Raw genomic sequence first — 23,129 nt, 5'->3', positions numbered from 1 at the left:
TTTTATTTTACCCACTTTGGCCGTGACTTTGGCCGTGACTTTGCACGGTAGCGCGAGCACTTAGTTAACGAAAACCCTGAAGTGTTTATAAATTAAGAAGTTTGGGGGCTTCAATACTTGGTAAGTTATAGTTTGGCTTCAGAGATGGACTAATGCTCATACGAGTGTTATGTCGCTTAACTTATTTGTATGAAAAGTGCATTAAGTAAATTCTCGGTTAATTTAATGCAGATGTTAATACAGAAAGACAGTGGCTAACGCTAACAAAGACTGAGAAGCCCCTGTAAACTTGATCCTGAACAGCCACGGACTGGCCTTAACAATAATTGGTAATTGTTTTGTCTTTATGTTTTTTTTGTATATATTTTTAAGTGTTCAAATAAAATGTGATTTTTAGAGTATATAATTTGTTGTGTCATCTGTTTACAGCTTTGGCTGATTTTGTGATTGAGACCCATGGGGATCAAGACGTTTCCCTAACATGACAGGCTGGTATGACAGAAGATGTTCAGATACATCACACTGGAATGTGAGAAAAATGTTTTTTAAAGTTGTGATTTGTGAAAGTTTGCTTCACTCTGTATTATCAGAAGAAAACCTGTCTGCAGAAACACTAATAATTACAGAATATAAACCACTAATCAAAGAAATAGCTTCTTCTTTAGCTTTGTTTGGGCCTATGAGTCACAAACACACACACACACACACACACACACACACACATTTCAAGAAAGGGTCCTGCTTGCCTCTCCTTGTTTCCTATTTACCCCTTTAAAGAATCATGAACGTTTACCCCAATTAAACTTCTTCTTGTCCAACATTCTGTCCTGGCCACGATCTTCATTAGCTGTCACTCACATTTGAATATGTCACAGGGAAAAGCTACTCCTCTACATGGTGATAGGCTGCTGCGTCATGGAGCCCATGTTGGTTCCTTGTAAGCTGGATCAATTAGCAGCAACAAACATGAGTACCAAGTGATGGACAGAAAATTTAACAAGTTAAATAAGTTAAATAAGTTTTTATTGTCTAATGAGAGGCCCTGATCCTTGTGGGCCCTGGGACTTCAGCTGAGGTAAGTCTGTACATTAAGACAGCCTTAATGAGGGGGCACAATGATGGGATAGTCATGCCAGTGTTCGGCTCCATCACCTTTTTTCAGATGGACCGTCTGATACTTATGGCCAAGCCAGGTGGCTATAACCCGGCAAAGTTTGATCCTTCAGGGTTTTTGTTTTGAATCTTTTTAAAAAAAATTTGGGAGGGGGCTCTACCTGACGTTATGTGTTGTGAGTCAGCAGGAGCAAAATAGAAGCGGGGTGTTCAGATGGGAGCTAAGTCCTCCAACAAGGTGCCAACTATGCAGAGCTTTAGCACGGACTAATAACACAGTTAGATGCTCCTCTCCTTACTCCATTGGCTAGCTTTGAGAACATTGTGCTTTTTTCACTGCCTGACTTCAATGATATGGTGCTTACCTCATTGTCTAGATTTGAGAATGTTATGTTGATACCCCTACCCAGCTTCAGGGATACTGTCCTGGTGCGGACATCTGGTTTGAAATACATCAAAACCTTTGAAAAACTTGCCACTATTCCCCATGTGCCATAGTGATACATGATAAAAGCTTCAACTACAACTAGCAGTATTACCTTTTGCTGAGTACTGGTCATTGAACATTCAATTAGAAACGAGAGGCAAGGAGAGTGCACAGAGGACAGCCATAGTGGTCTGGTCTACTTTGTCATGTTTTCCAAACCATTGATCACTTAAATTAAAACTCACTCACACACTCATCATCTATACCACTTTATCCTGGGGGCCTGGAGCCCAATCCAGGAGACTTAGGGCATGAGGTGGGGTACACCCTGGATGGGGTGCCAATCCATCGCAGGGCACACACACATTCACACACTACAGGCAATTTGGGAATGCCAATCAGCATGATCTGCAGGTCTTACTACTGAGAAAGGAATTTGGAGAACCCAAAGGAAACACGCACGAGGAGAACACAGAGTAACAGAGTAATGTTTACGTAGAGAATAAAATACATATGGGCATGATGGGCAGGTGTCCACATATTTTTGGACATATAGTCATTTAAAACAGTAATTTTCTCTGCAGCTTCCTGCATCTCACTCTAATGAAGTTAATAATGAAAAACCAACACACAGCTTGCAATGGTCATGAGAAACCACAAAACACAAACTCCATAATTACAAACCCACAACACAGATCAGTCCTGAGGACTCTCAGATAAGGCGAAATTTACTGTTACAAAGTTTATATAAAATAAAAGTCCTGCCCCCTTTGCATACCTGCGTGTGTGAGTGTGTGCATCAGTTGTGCATGTGGTTGTTGCTGTGAGCTATTTTTTCACATACAGTTCTGACGTGTGAAAGAGACATGGTTAATACTGATCTTAGATCAGTAGAACTTAAAAGTATCAGGCAAAAAAAAAAAAAAAACGTCTAACAGCTTTGTGGAATGACATTCTATTAAACAAAATGTAATGCCTTGGTGCAAAGCATACATAATTATAACACAATTGTAAAATTTCACATCTGAGGTATGCGTGAGTTTTGCAGCTCAAATGTCTTCACACTGACTATAAGCCACTGACATGTAACTTCCTCTAACTGCATTTACTGGCAGCAGCTCATTTTATTCCCTATACAGAGTACAGAAGCTCAGCCTGTCAGTCATGTCCACACAGAGACAGTCATTTAATGTTTTAGTGAGACTTTTATAGAGTAAAGATGTTTTGGTGTTCTCATGAGCAGGATGAGATGGTGAAAGTTATCTACAAGATTGCTGACAATGATGAAAGTCATGACCCTGACACAGAGGAGGAAGACGCTGAGACGCGCCTAGAAGCACAACACACAGGTACAGAATGTTTAAATTTGCTTGGGTGAAAGTGTTAGAAAATGCAGAGGTGCAGTAATTCAGTCTTTTATTACAGTGATGGAGATGATGGTGGAAATCTGTGAGAATGTAGACACTGTTAGAGAAAAACAAATGTTACTTAATTATTTCATTGTATTTGGCTCTGAGCTCCCAGTCACATGTCTCTGCACTCTGTAGTGGACCTGAACACTTCACACACACACACACACACACACACTTCACACACACACACACACACACACACACAGCGCTGCTGCTACTGACGTGCTCGTGTTTATTTACTGAAGTTTTCCCACAGGATTGAAGCGATTTCTGGACATGGACAAGTAGAGACTATTTATGAAACAAGCAGCTGGTGTTGGATTTTTACTCCAGTTTTGAACTGAACATATTTGAGTTAAATCATTACTATCCGGTATAATGTGCCGTGATATAAAGATATATAAAGACATGTGCATGCTTGGGCAATACTATAATATTTTATTGGACCGTCTTTTGCTTTGATTACAACAGTGTTATCATTTCCATAACTCTCTCATTCCAAACATTTTCAACGGGGTTAAGGTCTGAACTTTGTCGTGGCCAATCCAGGTATTAAAATGATGTCTCATGCACCCTGAACCACTCCTTCACAAGCCCGATGAATCCTGGCATCATCATCTTGTAATATAAAAAATAAAAGTCCACAGTATATTCAGGGTGAGCTCTGTCGCCTTGCACTTCCAGGGTCCAGGTTCGATTCCCGTCTCTGTGTGCATGGAAACTAAAAACAAGTTTCATGGAGTTGTGGGCATCATCCATGGCACACACATTCAAAATGCAAATGCTCTCATCCTCTCTCCAGTTTCCTTTTTTTTAGAAGTCATTTTGATGAGATTATGACAGTCCTACACAGCTCTATTATAGAGGCTTTAAACAGCTGTGATTGAAGCAGTCTGATTTAGATAACATCATGCAGCCAAGGCACACATCTCTAAGTTGTGTCTACTCTCTAAAAAATGATTCTGTGGCCTTGTAAATTTCACAGTAATAAAAAGGTTATGTTACCTTAATAAAATCTCTAAAAATCACATACATGATTGTTTAAATTAGACAAATCAAAATAAATGCCTAAAAAAACAAATATTGATTTAGTCTTAAATTTACACTATAATTTAAGTTTATTTCACAAATAAAATTTTACTAACTGAATTATATTTTTAACAGGCACTTAATATTTTTTTTTTTGCATTTTAATCAAAATATTTGGTAATGGAGTAATTATACTGATTAGTTTTAAGAACTACAATTATCACTAATTCCAATTCAATATTCTTTATGTTTAACAACAAAAATATTGTTATATGGAAATATGGAAATATGGGGATTGGAGAAGCGAGTCAGGAAACGTTTCCCTCCACCAGCATGACCTGGCCACTATTCTGCAAGAAGAATGGCTTAAAATCCCTCTGGCCACTGTGCAGGACTTGTATCTGTCATTCCCAAGACCAATTGATGCTGTATTGACTGCAAAAGGAGGCCCTACACTATACTAATGAATTATTGTGGTCTAAAACCAGACGTTTCAGTCTCATTGTCCAACCCCTCTATATGACATATGGAAATTGCAGGTAAAAATACTACTCTAAAAATAATACTCTGACGGAGCTCTTCTATTTGCGGTCTTCCAAGTGTCATTACTAACAAACAAAACAAGTGGAGAAAAGGTGGTTTTCATTAGCAACAGTTTATTTTCTGATAATTTGAGTTGTTAATTCATGTTAACAGCCTCAATGTTCAGTTTTTATAAAGTATATATATATATATATAAATATATATATATATATATATATATATATATATACACACATACACACACAATTTATTTGTAATTATTTTCCTAATTTTTTTTCTTCCTAATTTAGCCGTGTCCAATTCCTCCCCGTCACTAGGAGCTCCCACATTAAGGCTATAACGACCCTTCAGTCGGAACGGCCGAACCCTATCACGTGTTTCTCCAAACCACGTGATGTCACGGACCGCATTTATTTTTAAACTGCTCACTGATGCACTGTTAGGGGCAGGCATAACACACTTAGAGGACAGTGCTACCCTCCCCTTCTGCTTGCCTGAGTTCACAGACGCCCCTGATTGGTCCTAGAGCCGTAATTAATGTGAGAGCATTAAGTGCCTCCCATCCCACCCCGCTGAGAGAGCTCAGCCAATTTCACTCTCTCTACAGCACTTTACCACTGCACAACTCAGGGGCCAGTAAACATAGTTTTTATCATTTATTTTAAGCTTTTAGCTGTTTGTGCAGTTAAACTTTTATGGAGTCTTATGGCCATCACTTAATGCAAATAAGCTCGGTTAGGAATGAGCTTTACTAGTTCCAGGTGATCGACATATACAGATGATTAAGAAGAAAGTGTTTTCATAAATCTGGTCATAAACTTTACTGAGTTTGGCTCATGCAGTCATCATAGTGCAGAGAAAGAACAGGTGACATGATTCAGATCTGCAGGTAAGTTTGTTAAATACCAGCCCAAAGCTCCGCCCATCACCGCATGTATTAGTGCAAAGGGAGGAGTTTCACAGTGATGGCTGGATAGAGTTACTGAGATGTTCAGAATTCAGTGCATTGAGTGCAGAAAATAACCAGACCAGATACAACAGCATGACTAGAGAGAGAAAGATGAATATGTCCTCGCCTTCTTCCCTTTTAATGGAGACAAAAAGAGGGTCTACCTGACTTGCCTGAGTTGCTGACAGCATATTAAGTGCGTACGCAGGTCCATACATCAATTGACCAATTTTTTTTCCCATAAAATGACACAATCTTTTTAAACCTTTATTGATCCATTTACAAGTTATTTTCTTTCATCGTTCTGTCAAAGTTAACAGAAAAAAACTAGGCAACAGTAAAATGCTCAGTTACAAAGTAAATATTAAATGAATATCTTTAGTATACCCATGTGTGAGACAGCATGCCCATGTGTGATGTACATCCTTGTATGCCGTTGCTGTGAGCTATTTTATTACATACTGATGTGTGAAAGAGAGCAGGGGTTAACACTGATCTTAGATCACTGGCTCTTTTGTGTTTCAACCTCACATTAAAGCTGCAGAAAAGCTTCTATAAATAATTCCAGATCTACAGCAGAAACATGTTGACTAATTCATATGACAGAAATCAACAGTGCTGTAAATATGAGTTTATCTTAAAAGCAGCAGGTGAAAAGCCTAACAGGTTTTTTTAATATAATTTTTATAGATGTGTAATTCTAAACGTAACATGAACTAGTTGAAGACTTTAAGTAATGCTCCCAGATTTGGAGTTCCTGCAGACATTTCTGTGCAAAAGAGTTGGTATGGTTCACAGAAAACACTTTGGGTTGTGTTGTCCCTTTACAGCGGTAAGAGTGAATCCTCTCCACACCAGGATGGATCACGACACCATGGTTGTAATAATTTCACTATAATCATATAATCAGGATGCCCAAATACGAGCCAAGCTAATTATTTCTTTTAAATAGGAAATTAAACTAAACTGTACAGAATTAGTTAATCAATAGCAACAACGTACTGTAAGAGTAAAATATGTATGGCATAAGGTATTAAATGCAAATAAAAAATAATTCTCAAACCAAATAGTACAAAGAATAAGCAGTGGAGAAAGACAAACAAACACCAGCTCTACAATTAAACACTCCACTACCTACAAGAGAAGCACACATGCATCCACACACACACACACACACACACACACACACACAAAGGGCATGTCCACCGTTGGCCCCCCCTTGTAAACTCAAGCCAGTGGGGACACCAGCTCACAAACTATATGACTCTCAAACACACAGAAATGTTTAGAGCTAAAATTATGAATTAAAAATTTTAAAAAATTCTGGTACCTAAAAAACCAGCGTAAGACTTAAGATGAGCGGCAGAACCAGAACAGGTCAGAATAAGTCAGCATGACTCCATCCAATATCTACACTCACCAAAAGCATTACTTGGAACACCTGTTTAATTTCTCATTAATGCAATTATCTAATCAACCAATCACATGGCAGTTGCATCAATACTGAGGCACAACCTTGAGGCGGATGGGCTACAACAGCAGAAGACCTCACCAGGTACCACTCATCTACACTACAAATTGGAAAAAAAGGCTACAATTTGGACAAGCTCACCAAAAGTGGACAGTTAAAGACTGGAAAAATGTTGCCTGGTCTGATGAGTCTCGATCTCTGTTGAAAATGGTAGAGTCAGAATTTGGCGTAAACAGAATGAGAACATGGATCCATCATGCCTTGTTACCACTGTGCAGGCTGCTGGTGGTGGTGTAATGGTGTTGGGCATCGTTTAAATGCCACGGGCTACCTGAGCATTGTTTCTGATGATGTCCATCCCTTTATGTCCACCATGTCCCCATCCTCTGATGGCTACTTCCAGTAGGATAATGCACCATGTCACAAAGCTCCAATCATTTCAAATTGATTTCTTGAACATGACAATGCGTTCACAGTACTAAAATAGCCCCAACAGTCACCAGATCTCAACCCAATAGAGCATCTTTGGGATGTGGTGGAACAGGAGCTTCGTGCCCTGGATGTGCATCCCACAAATCTCCATCAACTGCAAGATGGTATCCTATCAATATGGGCCAACATTTCTAAAGAATGCTTTCAGCACCTTGTTGAATCAATGCCACGTAGAATTAAGGCAGTTCTGAAGGCGAAAGGGGGTCAAACACCGTATTAGTATGGTGTTCCTAATAACCCTTTAGGTGAGTGTACTTTCCAATATATTTTTAAATACTGAATCTGCAGAAACATTGAGCGTCTCAACAGTCTCTGTTTCAAGCATCTGATAGAACAGTAGCTTCCAACTTTTTTAGCACCACAGACCAGTTTTATGTAAAATAGTTTTGATAAAGCATAATAAAGTGCATAATAAATACAGCATATGATAACAAAATCAATGTGAGTCCTGAGCTTGGTTCCCTGTGATAAAACATTCCTATCTAGGAGTAATGGGAGATAAAACAAAGATTAAAATAACAAAGATAGCTTGTGGGAAATAAAAGCAGAGTTTATTCAGTTGTTTTGTGGTGATCTCAAGATATTGTTTTTAATCCAGAAAGTCAAAGTCGTCTCAGACATACTTGCATAAGGTCGCATCTATTATACAGAGCAGGCTTGAAGTGTGTGAATTACCAGTTGTGATGAGGCCGTTATTTAGGTAGGACTCATTTTCTTTTAAACGCAACTTTATTTTTGTTAGCCTCATCAACTGTCTCATCGATGGGTATTTTCCCTTTTGAAGAAGCTTTACCGAGACGTTTGTTTTTACTCATTTTTAGCCATTTTTAGCTTTTTACAATTTTATAAGGCATCAGAAACTTCAGCAACACGTCTACTATTTCATGTGACAGAAATCACCAGTGCTGTGAACATATGCATTTATCTTAATGAATGTTTATATACTTATATACTTCTGGACTTTAACGAGCATGTGATGTACGAGTGCAACTCAAATGTCTTCGCTCTGTGACCACTGGTGTGGTGTCACTGGTGTGGTGTCACTGGTTACTGACAGAAGCATATTTTATTTAAAATACACTACTAATAGGTGAAGATGCAGGATAAGGCCAAAGAGGTTTCTGTAAGGGACTGCCCCTAGAGGGCACTGTGGCTATGTTTGTTTTTTGTTTGTAGTTTTGTTAGAAGACCCAGTTTCCCAGAAGGCACCTCGGTCAGGTGATGACGAAGTTCACCTGAGCCGAGGTGGCTCATTAGGGACATTATAAAAAGCTGTTAGTTCTGGGAAACTGGGTCGAGCATTAATACTGTCTAGTGGACTTTTATTTTGTTTGAATTCAGTTTTGTGTTAAACTGGCTCTGAGGGCATGTCTTTTGTGTTAAATGTGATTAAGTGTCTCTTTGGTTTTGCTTCTGTTTGTGAGTATTAAGTATGTGACTAGTGTCCTTTTGTGTTTAGTCACTCCTATTTGTTTTGTCCGTGTGTCTGTAGTGTCTTTCCCTTTCTCTAGTGTAGCTCCCTGTGTTTAATCAAAGCTCTGAGCCTGGGTCTGCTCTACGAGTGTGTGTGTGTGTGTATTGCTCATAGGAGTGTGTATGGTGTGCGTGAGGGGGGTGTGTATGGTGTGCGCGGGGTGGGGGGTGTGTATGGTGTGCGCGGGGTGGGGGGTGTGTATGGTGTGTGCGCGGGGTGGGGGGTGTGTATGGTGTGTGCGCGGGGTGGGGGGTGTGTATGGTGTGTGCGCGGGGTGGGGGGTGTGTATGGTGTGTGCGCGGGGTGGGGGGTGTGTATGGTGTGTGCGCGGGGTGGGGGGTGTGTATGGTGTGTGCGCGGGGTGGGGGGTGTGTATGGTGTGTGCGCGGGGTGGGGGGTGTGTATGGTGTGTGCGCGGGGTGGGGGGTGTGTATGGTGTGTGCGCGGGGTGGGGGGTGTGTATGGTGTGTGCGCGGGGTGGGGGGTGTGTATGGTGTGTGCGCGGGGTGGGGGGTGTGTATGGTGTGTGCGCGGGGTGGGGGGTGTGTATGGTGTGTGCGCGGGGTGGGGGGTGTGTATGGTGTGTGCGCGGGGTGGGGGGTGTGTATGGTGTGTGCGCGGGGTGGGGGGTGTGTATGGTGTGTGCGCGGGGTGGGGGGTGTGTATGGTGTGTGCGCGGGGTGGGGGGTGTGTATGGTGTGTGCGCGGGGTGGGGGGTGTGTATGGTGTGTGCGCGGGGTGGGGGGTGTGTATGGTGTGTGCGCGGGGTGGGGGGTGTGTATGGTGTGTGCGCGGGGTGGGGGGTGTGTATGGTGTGTGCGCGGGGTGGGGGGTGTGTATGGTGTGTGCGCGGGGTGGGGGGTGTGTATGGTGTGTGCGCGGGGTGGGGGGTGTGTATGGTGTGTGCGCGGGGTGGGGGGTGTGTATGGTGTGTGCGCGGGGTGGGGGGTGTGTATGGTGTGTGCGCGGGGTGGGGGGTGTGTATGGTGTGTGCGCGGGGTGGGGGGTGTGTATGGTGTGTGCGCGGGGTGGGGGGTGTGTATGGTGTGTGCGCGGGGTGGGGGGTGTGTATGGTGTGTGCGCGGGGTGGGGGGTGTGTATGGTGTGTGCGCGGGGTGGGGGGTGTGTATGGTGTGTGCGCGGGGTGGGGGGTGTGTATGGTGTGTGCGCGGGGTGGGGGGTGTGTATGGTGTGTGCGCGGGGTGGGGGGTGTGTATGGTGTGTGCGCGGGGTGGGGGGTGTGTATGGTGTGTGCGCGGGGTGGGGGGTGTGTATGGTGTGTGCGCGGGGTGGGGGGTGTGTATGGTGTGTGCGCGGGGTGGGGGGTGTGTGGGGTGTGTGCGCGGGGTGGGGGGTGTGGGGGGGGTGTGCGCGGGGTGTGTATGGTTTGCGCGGGGTGTGTGTTTGAGGGCCGCTCATACACAGGAGCGCGTGTGTGTGAGTTTAGTTCAGAGGAGCGAGTGAGTGTGTGGCGCTCGTAGCAGCAGAAGAGGTTTAATTCCACTTACAAGAGCTGTGGTTATATGTTTAAGAGATGTGTTCAAACCTGTGTCACAACACTGCTAGTGTGATTATATCTAGCCTAGAGCTATTGTATGTATGTTTCAGGTATTAGAGTCTGTGTGTAAGAGAGCCTGTGTCACAACACAGAGCTAGTGTATGTATGTCTCAGGTATTAGAGCCTGACTGTAAGAGTCTCTGTCCCCACTCTAGGCTAGTGTTAAAGGTTTCCCGCATCCCTATGTGTTTTGTTTTATGGAATCCCTGTGTGTGTGTTTCCTAAACACCTGAGCATAATGTAACCAGAGCCAGTGTTTTGTTTGTTTAGTTTTCATGTGATTTAGTCTGTTTGTCAATAAAAAACTCTTTATTTTGAATAGAACCCTCTGCGTTTATGCCTGCCCAACACCATCAGCCCGATACACCCGAATTGTGACAGTTTCTATGTGCACAAATGAAGTAATTCAAGCTTTATTAAAGCAATGTTTCAAGATGGAGTTTTTGCAGACATTTCTGTGCAAAATGTGTAACGTTAGAATAAAAATATATAATTATATATTAATATATATAATTGATATATATATGAGATAATAAAAATAAATACCATAAAGCACATAAAATACACTGATGCTTGAACACTATTCAAGCAAAAGTTTTCTGCATTTGCATTATTGGATACTTTTTTTTTTATATATATATCTTTTTTTTTTTAGTGTGTTAATCGGCTGAAAACTTGTACTGGCACAGAAAGAACAGAAGTGCCACAGACAGTATTGTTTTGGATTATTGTAATAATAAAAAAATACATTTGTATAATGCATGACATTAGCACACACTGTGTATTTCAGTGATCTTTAAAGGATCCTGTGTGTACCCAATTGTTAGATGAGCAAAAGTACTACAACCGTTTAAAATATATTAAAGTAAATAACAATTAGAGAATAAACATTAGAGAAACTGCAGCTCTGCTTCATGAACCTGAGGTTCTATCGAGATGTCTGTCAAGTCAGTAATTAAAATGTTAAATATTGTAGATGTCAGAAGCTGTTTAAATATTTATCTGACATTAATTGCATGCTGTCCATAGTTAAACTGTAATTAAAAATTAATCACTCATTGTTAATCTGTTCCAAGTGTACGTGTAAGGGTTAAAGGGATCTACAGTACTGTGCAAAAATCTTAAGCACATGCAAGAAACCGATATAGAGCTAGAGTGTCTTCAAAAAAAAAGTCACTAAACTGTGTGAGTACAGAGAGGATGAGTACAGAGGTACAGATGTGCAGGAATGTGAGAGTTAATTCTAGGCTTCATGCAGGAAAATGGAACCAGTGTTGCTACAGTATCTGTTTTCTATGAGGCTTTCAGGTTTTAAATTGTTCCTGTTTCCTCCACTAGATGGAGCCACTGAGGGCTTATGCAGCTCATCCAATTAATGACACACCTGGTTCTCATCACCTGCCTTATTGTCTGAGTTTATGAGTCCGACCGTCTCTCCAGTTTCAGGAACTTGTACAGTGTGTGTGTAAGTGTGTGTAGTGATGGCAAAATAAAGCCTCGGCTTCCAGCCAATAGTTTCACCCAATGGTTTATTTCATGAAGCATTTAAGGGCTGATTGTACTGATATCTAGTGGACATATTTTGTATAGCACGGCCTGAATCCTCTCTGTTCTCTGCAGTGTTACTGCTGCTGGATGGACTGCTGATGAGTTCAAGTGACTAAAGCTGCGTCCTCAATGTTTAACCTTTAGGGGTCGATGGCTTTGTCACCGATGCCAATCACTTCTTTTCTCTTTGCAAGTGTGTGTATGTACATAAATGGTATGGTTTTCTTTCCAAAAAGTTTGACAAATGTTTGTAATTAAGTTAATGTTAAAAATTTAAAAGACACATCACACTTTGGACCCCCTCCCCCCCCGAACCTAGCGCTTCATTCTCATGTGAGATTTGTGTAAACGGCTCTAATCAGATGAAAGTAAATACTAATTGCTGTATTTGGAGAGGTGATGTGCTGAGGCATGCCAGTGTCCAACAGAACAGGACGGGCTTGAATGAATTTTTACGTAAATATTCTTATATGCACATACAGTAAGAATCTTTCCATGATAAAATGACTTAATGAATCCACACAAAGTGCTTCAGTTTCAAATAACGATTCAACACTGGACACAAAAAAGCATTATAATTATTATTCTGATTATTATCATGCTTTTTTTGCTGTTTATGTCCAGCGGTAAATGATTATTTGACCACGAATGATTGGAATAACTGAAATAAAGCTGCTCACATCGCTCGCTGTCACTTTTAAAAATGCAGTGTTTATATAGTAAGTATATGTTTGTGCTCTGTTGTTTTTCTGGGTACTGATTTTACATTTTGTCATCTTTGCAAAAGTTGTCCCCTTTGTGATCTGTGTATATTATGACCGGGGCGTTTCTAGGATTTTTAACACATGTTTGGCTTGTTCAGAATCAGTACTCAAATGAGTCTCTTGATCACACACGCTGTTACCGTATAAACCTTTTCCTATGTACAGGTACAATCAGAGAAATGTAACCAGAAAACAGAATATAACTTTAAACTTACATTGATCAGCAATATAAACAACACACCTATGAGGCTGGACAATGGAATAAACTGTGTGGGTGCCAATAATGTCAAACATGTATCTGGTAATTTCTATGACAATTCTGCTGCTTTTTGTTGGAAACTGGCAGATATAATAAATGTGAAAAATAGTTTCTGATGCAATGACTTCAATCAATGTTGGGAACACAGTGTTAATGTGCCTGAGAGGCTGCGCTTTCAGAGAACTGAACTGTAGAACTGAACAGAGAACTGGAGATGGAAGGTTTTTCAAGTCACATGGGAGTAGGTCTCCAAATGAGCAGCAGGTAAGAATAGAACATCTTTTTTTTTCATGTGCCTTGAAAAACTTTCCATCTACAGTTAAATATAAATATTAAAAATTTTGATCATGTTATCTAGTTTAATTTAGTGTTATAGCTACATAAATAAGACAGTAGGTTTTCCATTCAACCCATTAAAATTTCATAGCTACTAGGCTATTTATTTATATTCATTATTATAAACATTGTTTTAAAGTAATTAAACAAAGCATCTTTTTAATATATATATTTTTTTCCCTATTCATTAAAAAAGTAACTTTCTAAATCACAGCGACAAAAATCCTACTCTAAGACTACTAAACGTATTTTACGATTTGGGACATTATATACAATATAATATAACAAAATAATATTTATTACAAAAACATGATTTTTCTATCTCTGTAAATCACACTGCTATGCAGTTAAAGCGAGTGCACTGAATGCTGTCTGTCACTATTTTTAATCATTTATGTGCATAACTCTATGGTAGTTAATGCTATATGCACTGTGCAATGTTTTATATAGACAGTTAGGTTTTACAATTAAAACAGTAACGGCATGATTGTTTTATAGACTATAGGTTCATAGAGTGTGTATTAAGGGCTTCATTTTCACTAAAGGAAACAGCTGGTGTGATGAGGGTGAACACAGCGAAGATTTACCTGATTAATCCCTCATGACATTTTGTAAACTGTATTTATGAGAAAGGACTGCACAGATATAACAATTTATCGAAAAACACACACCTTGCCTTAATCCTCCCTGTGTGATGGTGAATTGAAGACCGCGCTATAAGACGGGGAGGAGCCGAAGTCTGCCGCCGCTTTCATATCAAATTTAAAGGGGACGAAGCGATCACCAATGTGTGTGAAGTTTATGGAGAATTTTTAGAGGGGCTGAGTACAAATGTTAGGGGCCTAGTGATGCCCATGATTATAACTAAAAACACAGATGCTCGTATCGGCAGCGTTTGATCAAAGTGTAGGTCCAAAGTTAAGTGTGCACCAAAATAAGCAAGTTTTATTTCATTCATAAAATACTTAGATCACAAACAACAACATGGCACAATGCATGGTGTCTGTGAATGGCTGAAATGTGGTTGTGAATAAGCCTTTTTAATAAACTGTCCGCGTGCTCTTTAACTTTGCGAAGTTTTGATCAAAAGACAGATATTGCGTGCGCCGATATATAGATTAAGAAGAGATTTATTTACATTTATATGCATAAGATTTGTATTCCAATTAATGTTTCAGAAACTGTGCTTTTTTATCTTAAAAGAAGTGTGTAGGTGTGAACAGCTGAGACAATAGGAGACCAGGTGAAACCTGATGTAACCTGAGCCAGGTGTAAATGAGTCTTACATATTCATGAAAAGTCATAGATTATTCAGTGGAACAGAGGTTCTGCTGAAAAAAGTTAGTCACATCAGTCACTTTACCCCAAATGAAAGGTCTTTGAGTGTTATAATTGAGTTGTTCTGCTATGGACACACACCCAACACTTTAATGAACTCAGTTCTGTGTTCACAACAATCTTCCAGGTTTGTTTATTCTCCTTTTTCTCTGCTTTTCTGCTAAAGTTTGAAATTGTCTTTGTGCAATTTGACATAAGGTTTAAAGTTGCACAGGAATCTGACATATTTACATCAGCCACATTCTGAAAGCCCAGTTTGTGTTCTACATCGAAAAGGGAAAATGTATTAGCTGCTATATTGGTACAGATTTTAAATTTACACAAATTTAAGAAGAATTTACTTCTATTTGTTGTTTACTTCACAAAAACAAAATCACATCTTCAAAGTTGTAGGCATGTTCTGTAAATGAAATGATGCAAACTTTTAAACAATCCATTTTATTTCCAGGTTGTGAGGAAACAAAACATAAAAATGCCAAGGGGGGTAAAAACTTCTGCAAGGCACTGTACAAGCCCAACATCAAAAGAATCAGTCATTACCATGTCAATCACAGAGACCCGGAGACAGACAGAGGATAGGAAACACATTTACATTCTCCAGGTTTAACAAAACAGTTCTAGCGGACAGGAGATACACAACACTGATTACATGTTCAGTTCAGGGTCAAGTTCAAGGTTAATAATCTACAAAGCCTTTAATAATCTAGCACTGCTGTACGTTTGTGACCTTGTGACCATACAGTCCAGCACATCTCTCAGGTCTGTGATCAGCTTTTACTCATAGCATCCAGGTTGAAGCGTCGGGCCAACCGTCCCTCCTCAGTACAGCAGTCGCTACAGATGTGGCCATTAAGAGTGCGCCTTCTGAGAAAAGGAATTTCACGAGCTGCCATGGCATTGAAGTTCTCAGGCACGTGACCTACATTACCTGTAGGGGGCAGTCATGTTTCAATCTAACGTATTGTCTTCATTTTCTTCTCTCCCTTAATAATGAATCTTCTTTGACTGCACTTTTTCTTTTCATTAGTATTATTATTAGTAGTAGTGCTATAAATGTATTATTATTATTATTATTATTATTATTATTATCACGCGCCTATGCGTTTGTGCAAAAAGATGAAGTACAAAAATGTATAATAAGTTAGCCTAAAACTATAGTTTTATTGTGTATATGCACTTTAAAACAATACACACTGCCTTTTGCAGAGTGAAAGTGAGTGCTGTTGCATGCGCATTTTAATTTTACAAAAGGCAGCGTTTTTATTAAAATGCTTATAAACATGCACGCAGATATAAATTGTATAAACGTATACATCATAAACTATTTATAAATGATTTATTTAAACAACTCTATTCAGATGTAAGTAAATGTTAATTGCTGCGCTGTTTTGGGGGAGGAGTTACGTGCTGATAACGTTTTGTCTGGTTTTCGGAAGTTACCATTTAAGTTTGTGATCTGAGTGTGTGTGTGCGCGTGCGTGTGTGTGTGCGCGTGCGTGTGTGTGTGTGTGGTGTCACCATGTGCTCTGAATACTAAAACTAAGTGTGCAGATAAATAAACCAAGATGCATGTTCCTTAGCCCCACCCCCATATCAACGCTGCATTCAGAGAAAGGCGCGGCCAGCGAGAGGTTGTGTGCAAACTATTGAGCTTCTACAGATTCTAAAATACATTATTACCGCCTTTTTTTAATTCCAGCAATGGAAGAGACAATGTTTCCTTACCATAACCTGCGTTGTATTGTTTTTTTAATCACTCTATACACAACCCATGATTTCTAAATATGCTATTTTATAACTATTATTACCATAATTTTTATGTTATTGTAAGGAAAATGTTCATATCTTTTATTCCAGGGATTAAAACGGTTACACTGTAAATTTTAGAATCTAGAAGAAGGGTTATTAAAAGTAATCCTCGTCCCAGGAGCTGACTTGAGTTATTTTAATGTGGGGAAGGGTGTATTTCTGGTTTTCTCTCTGCCTTTTCCCCTGTATACTGTAGGTGAGAACAGCTGAGAAATGTTCACACCTGGGGAAGAGTGCATTATTTGCATTTGAATGTTGTCTGACATTGTAAAGCACACACAGTAAAATTTAAACAACCGAGAAATATAGTTGCAAGTACCGATGAGTGGGCCCAAGCACCCTGCGCCATCACACCACAACCTGTTTGTCTTTTGAGTCCATTAAGACCTACAAAAAGGCATCGCTGCCCGGGTGCACCGCCCGACATAATAGGCCTGATGTCAGCTTGGGCCCTAAATAGTTGACAAATTAACTGTGTGTGTGTGTGTTTAGGTGTGTGTGTGTGTGTTTAGGTGTGTGTGTGTTAACATTTGTGATGTGTACATGTGTAGAATAGGATAAATTTTAGACCTCCAAAAAGCTTGTGTGAGAGTGACCCATTTGAGATAAACCCCTCTACAATTTTGCGTTCTCAATGTCTTTAAATTACAACAGCTCGACTTGGTGGCGATCGTATAAATCCCCTAAGGAGAAGTAAATAAAAATCCATCGGGTGCATTTTGGCAAAGTATCCAAAATAACTGACCTCCTGTTGAGTTGAGCCCAGGACATACAGTGCTCTAAATGTGTACTGAGTTTCTTGAGCATACGTTCTTCACTAATCACATGAAAGATTAAAACAATGTGATTGAATAGTCACGACACATGAAAATTAGCTTTGCTCAAAATATGGAAGTTTATGCTTCTAAAATAAAGTTATAATAGCAGTTTTCAAATTAATTTTGTCATAAACAATGTTTGTCAGAGAATAAACATTTGGCGAAATTAATAAAAGTCTGAGAAATGTTGTTCTGCTGTCAAACTCTTCATATCGTTCCATTAAGTGAGAAGCCAAATTAGGACTGCAACAACTAAAGTTTTTTTTTAAATAATCTAAAATTAATAAAATAAATATTTATTTGTTGTGTCACGCGATGCGGAGACATTTGATTATTATTACTTTAGTTGAGCGTGGAGTAAACACACCCGGTCTCTGAATAAAGGGTTGGAAATGAATGCTATTCTTTTTATTTAATCTGATTCACAGATTAATCAGAAAAAATAATCGATAGATTAATCAATTATTAAAATAATCGTTAGTTGCAGCCCTACAGATAATATTAACTTACTGAATGGATTAGCAGGGTTTACACCCCCCACTCGTTACTGTTAAAAACTGATCGGCTGGATCGGGTCAGACTGTTCTGACTGAAGTGGTTAACATGATGTAGTTATATTTAGATCAGGACATTATTATGATTATTATTAATATCCATGTAAACACATGACAGATCCTGTAGACTAGGTGTGTTTACATGGACATTAATATTCCACTAACATGTGGATAACTGCAAATAGGACCATGCACATGTGTTCAGGGCCGCGGTCTGTCAGTGAGTTTACTATGGTTAAACATTTTAAAAAATGAAAATAAACACGTCTCTGTGTCCATTTACCATTAGGAGGAGACACTGCATGGAGCAGGTGGTACAGACTGATTGCAGTGTGTCTGGTGATGCTGTGTTTACTGCTGACTGCCGTCATAGTGCTGTGGATCAATTACCACATCCTGAAGGAGTCACAGACCAGTAAGTGCAACCTGACTAAAGAGAGAGACCAGTTACAGACCTGTAACAACAACCTGACTACAGAGAGAGACCAGTCACAGACCTGTATTTGTAACCTGACTATAGTGAGAGACCAGTTACAGAGGAAGATAGCTGAACTCCAGAAGTTTTTAAATCTGGGTGAGTAAAACTTTACTGCACTGTTACATGATTATTAATGAACATAATTGTAAACATTCATAATTACATTTATTGAACATTTATTAATTTATTAATTGAAGATCATTAAAATTAGTCTGTTCCTGTTATCACATGCTTTATACTGTAACAGCGAGTCTGTAATAGTCTGTGCTTCTGTTGTTGTTGTTGTTGTTGTTTTGTTGCTCTCATGACACTAGGAAATCAGAAAACAGAAATGTATCTATGGAGTTAAAAATACTGACTTACAAATATACTGTAAAAATAATAATGTTGAGGCAAAAATAATGTTGTTTTTCTCCCTTAAAAAAAAAAAAAAAATCCATGATTGAGTTCAGGATGGAATTATTTCAACTCCAGTGTTTACATCGTCATTAATGAGCTGAAGACCTGGACTGAGAGCAGAAAGAGCTGCACAGAGAGAGGAGCAGACCTGGTGATCATAAACAGCAAAGAGGAACAGGTGTGTGTGTGTCTGTGTGTGTGTGTGAGAGAGAGTGTGTGTGTGTGTCTGAGAGTGTGTGTGTGTGTCTGAGAGTGTGTGTGTGTGTCTGAGAGTGTGTGTGTGTGTCTGAGTGTGTGTGTGTGTGTCTGCGACTCTTATTTATTCTTACATTTTTACTACAAACACTGACAGGAATTCGTCACTAAACTGCGGGGTGCTGGAGGACAAGCTTGGATTGGTCTGAGTGGCAGCGTCAGAGAGAACAAGTGGAAGTGGGTGGACGATACAACACTGATCACTGGGTAAGAAATCACTGAACTAATAATTTACTTCTGATACAGTTACTGACTCTTCATTAGTCTGAGAAACACAGCAGATCCTCTGTACAGTACATTTCTATTTTCAGTTTCTATTTTTAGTTCTATTTTTCCTAGTTAAATTTTATTTTATTTATTTTATTTTATTTTTTTAAATTTTCTATCGTATTTCTTTTATTCATATTTATTACTATTATAAGCTTTAATTCTCTTTTTAAGGTCACTGGCGGTCGTGTAAGCATTTCACTACATTTCGTACTGTGTATGACAGTGTATGTGACAAATAAAATTTGAATTTGATTTGATTTGATTCTCTCCTTCAGGTTCTGGTACAGTGAAGAACCAAACAGTGCTGCAGGAGAAGATCGTTGTGTTATAACTGGTAAAACATCTGATTCTGTGAAGGACTGGGGTGTTTATTCCTGTAGTGATCAGTATAAATATATCTGTGAGAAGAAAATCTTTAACTGAACTGCTGTATGTGAATGAAAAGCAGTAAATTGAATGTACATGTGTATCTGTGTGTGTGTGAGTGTGTTGTGTCTGTAAAATCCTCATTACTGTTAATAACTCTGTAACCATCACGGTGTCACCTGTTTATCTTTCAGAGATTATTTTTCATTCAGGTTTGTTTATGAAACGCTACAGATTCTACAGTAGTGACGTGTACAAACACCAGAGCTGTGGGGTTTCATTTGGGATTTAACTGCATTTGGACGACTTTACAGTCATGTGTGTGTGTCAACATGGCCACCAGATTAACTTAGTCTAATCTAATTTAGATGTTGCACCATTAATAAATAAATATAAATACAGTGGCTTGCAAAAGTATTCGGCCCCCTTGAACTTTTCCACATTTTGTCACATTACAGCCACAAACATGAATCAATTTTATTGGAATTCCACGTGAAAGATCAATACAAAGTGGTGTACATGTGAGAAGTGGAACGAAAAATCATACATGATTCCCAACATTTTTTACAAATAAATAACTGAAAAGTGGGGTGTGCGTAATTATTCAGCCCCCTGAGTCAATACTTTGTGGAACCACCTTTTGCTGCAATTACAGCTGCCAGTCTTTTAGGGTATGTCTCTACTAGCTTTGCACATCTAGAGACTGAAATCCTTGCCCATTCTTCTTTGCAAAACAGCTCCAGCTCAGTCAGATTAGATGGACAGCGTTTGTGAACAGCACTTTTCAGATCTTGCCACAGATTCTCGATTGGATTTAGATCTGGACTTTGACTGAGCCATTCTAACAGATGGATGTGTTTTGTTTTAAACCATTTCATTGTTGCCCTGCCTTTATGTTTAGGGTCGTCGTCCTGCTGGAAGGTGAACCTTGAAGATTGCCCTGTATTTGGCTCCATCCATCTTCCCATCAACTCTGACCAGCTTCCCTGTCCCTGCTGAAGAGAAGCACCCCCAGAGCATGATGCTGCCACCACCATATTTGACAGTGGGGATGGTGTGTTCAGAGTGACGTGTTAGTTAGATTTCCGCCACTTATAGCATTTTGCATTTTGGCAAAAAAGTTCCATTTTGGTCTCATCTGACCAGAGCACCTTCTTCCACATGTTTGCTGTGTCCCCCAAATGGCTTGTGGCAAACTGCAAACAGGACTTCTTATGGTTTTCTGTTAACAATGGCTTTCTTCTTGCCACTCTTCCATAAAGGCCAACTTTGTGCAGTGCACGACTAATAGTTGTCCTATGGACAGATTCCCCCACCTGAGCTGTAGATCTCTGCAGCTCGTCCAGAGTCACCATGGGCCTCTTGGCTGCATTTCTGATCAGTGCTCTCCTTGTTTGGCCTGTGAGTTTAGGTGGACGGCCTTGTCTTAGTAGGTTTACAGTTGTGTCATACTCCTTCCATTTCTGAATGATTGCTTGAACAGTGCTCCGTGGGATGTTCAAGGCTTTGGAAATCTTTTTGTAGCTTAAGCCTGCTTCAAATTTCTCAATAACTTTATCCCTGACCTGTCTGGTGTGTTCTTTGGACTTCATGGTGTTGTTGCTCCCAATATTCTCTTAGACAACCTCTGAGGCCGTCACAGAGCAGCTGTATTTGTACTGACATTAGATTACACACAGGTGCACACTATTTAGTCATTAGCACTCATCAGGCAATGTCTATGGGCAACTGACTGCACTCAGACCAAAGGGGGCTGAATAATTACACACACCCCACTTTTCAGTTATTTATTTGTAAAAAATGTTTGGAATCATGTATGTTTTTCGTTCTACTTCTCACGTGTACACCACTTTGTATTGGTCTCTCACGTGGAATTCCAATGAAATTGATTTATGTTTGTGGCTGTAATGTGACAAAATGTGGAAAAGTTCTAGGGGGCCGAATACTTTTGCAAGCCACTGTAAATATAACTAAAGCTATCTGCTATACAGTCGACCTCGTGAAGTTGCGGTTTAGAGTTCACAGCCTCGGTAGTTCTCAGATTTTTCCTTTAGAATCGAACTAATAAATGTTCACTAAAACCCCCGGAAACATTATCCACCATCTTTTTTTTTTTTTTTGACAATATATAATTTTTTATGCGCTTTAACTCTAAACTATTGAGAACAATATAATTAACAAATTGTGTAACATAAATATTAATGTCAATTCAGCTAAATTTCCATATAAAATATAATAATTTTTTTGTAATAACATAAAGCAACTGTAGTGAAAAATGTGGCTTGGGACGGTGAATTATTACCGTATTTACCTTCCAGTACTTTTACCAAAAAATCATCCTATACAGAGAAAAACATGCTTGCATGAATTACAGTACATATAAATGGGTAACATCTGTATTTTACATTCTAGCACTGCGGGAGACACAACAGTACAGTACTGTACAGTATACAGCTTTACATTTTTTTTAAAATGGTAATGTAATAGGCTGAGTTTGAAATGTAATTAAAATGGTTAGGGGCTCAAAACTCTAGATTTAGGGTTTGAACTATAAATATAGGCATTTACAGGCCTCTGTGTGTGTGTGTGTGTGTGTGTGTGTGTGTGTGTGTGTGTGTGTGTGTAAGAGACAGCAAATAATTGAATATTTCTTTACTAAAGTTCAAATGAATTTAAATATAATCAATAAATTTATTATTTCTGTTCATAATTCATGTCTCAAGTGTCTATTTTCTGAGTGGAATTTTAAACTTTTATTATAGACTGTGAATATGATTGTAAATAATATAATAATATGATGTGAAACTGATCCTACTTTTCCTGAGAAATGAACTAAAATCATTTCAGTGTAATCTGTCATACAGAGTCAGACTACTAGATGTAAACAGTGTATAAGAGTGAATTATAGACAGATGAGAGTGATGCACTGGTAGATCAGTTATTGAGATGAAACAGTGATGTGCTGCTTTATAAATGAATGCTGTGTATTAAACTCACTTCAGTAAAACGTTTTTAACAGCAGACGAGCAGCTTCACATGAAGCCCAGGTGTAGATTGAGATTTAGATCGTCCTCGAGTGCTGAACGTGATTAAAAACTCTGAGATGACACGAGGAAGAAGTCTTGAGAAAGGACAGGCACAGAAGAGGAGATGATCTATGGGTTGTGTGTGACGCTGGTGATGGTGCAGTTATAAATCAGTACAGTATGCAGGTGTAGAAGAGTGAAGACTAACAGTACTCAGTGTGTTGACATGGTGTTCAGTTAAAGTGTGAATGAGCACAGGACAGGCTTTATGATCACAGCAGCAGGTCTTGTGTACAGATCTACAGTATCCAGGTGAGATTATCCTCATCATCCTTATAAATTCAATTTTTTTTTTAGAAACTACAACACTTGGATCTATATCTGAAGATCCTCTACAAAAATTATTACTGTGTTTTTATTCAAGATTTCAGGAATTAAGAT

General features: G+C 39.4%; 1 protein-coding gene across 1 annotated transcript; it reads left to right on the top strand.

Annotated features, from left to right (window-relative positions):
* Nucleotides 1–2,759: 2,759 nt before the first annotated feature.
* LOC128508255 (C-type lectin domain family 4 member C-like) lies at nucleotides 2,760–19,719 on the top strand. The gene is made up of 5 exons (XM_053479484.1): nucleotides 2,760–2,889; nucleotides 18,184–18,468; nucleotides 18,825–18,949; nucleotides 19,124–19,233; nucleotides 19,572–19,719. Exons 1-5 carry the CDS (start codon nucleotides 2,760–2,762, stop codon nucleotides 19,717–19,719), a joined length of 798 nt encoding a protein of 265 aa, XP_053335459.1.
* The last annotated feature ends 3,410 nt before the right edge of the window (nucleotides 19,720–23,129 follow it).

This window comes from Clarias gariepinus, chromosome 20 (genome assembly GCF_024256425.1).
Source record: "Clarias gariepinus isolate MV-2021 ecotype Netherlands chromosome 20, CGAR_prim_01v2, whole genome shotgun sequence".
Taxonomy (NCBI): Eukaryota; Metazoa; Chordata; class Actinopteri; order Siluriformes; family Clariidae; genus Clarias; species Clarias gariepinus.
This window is presented reverse-complemented; position numbering and strand designations above follow the sequence as displayed.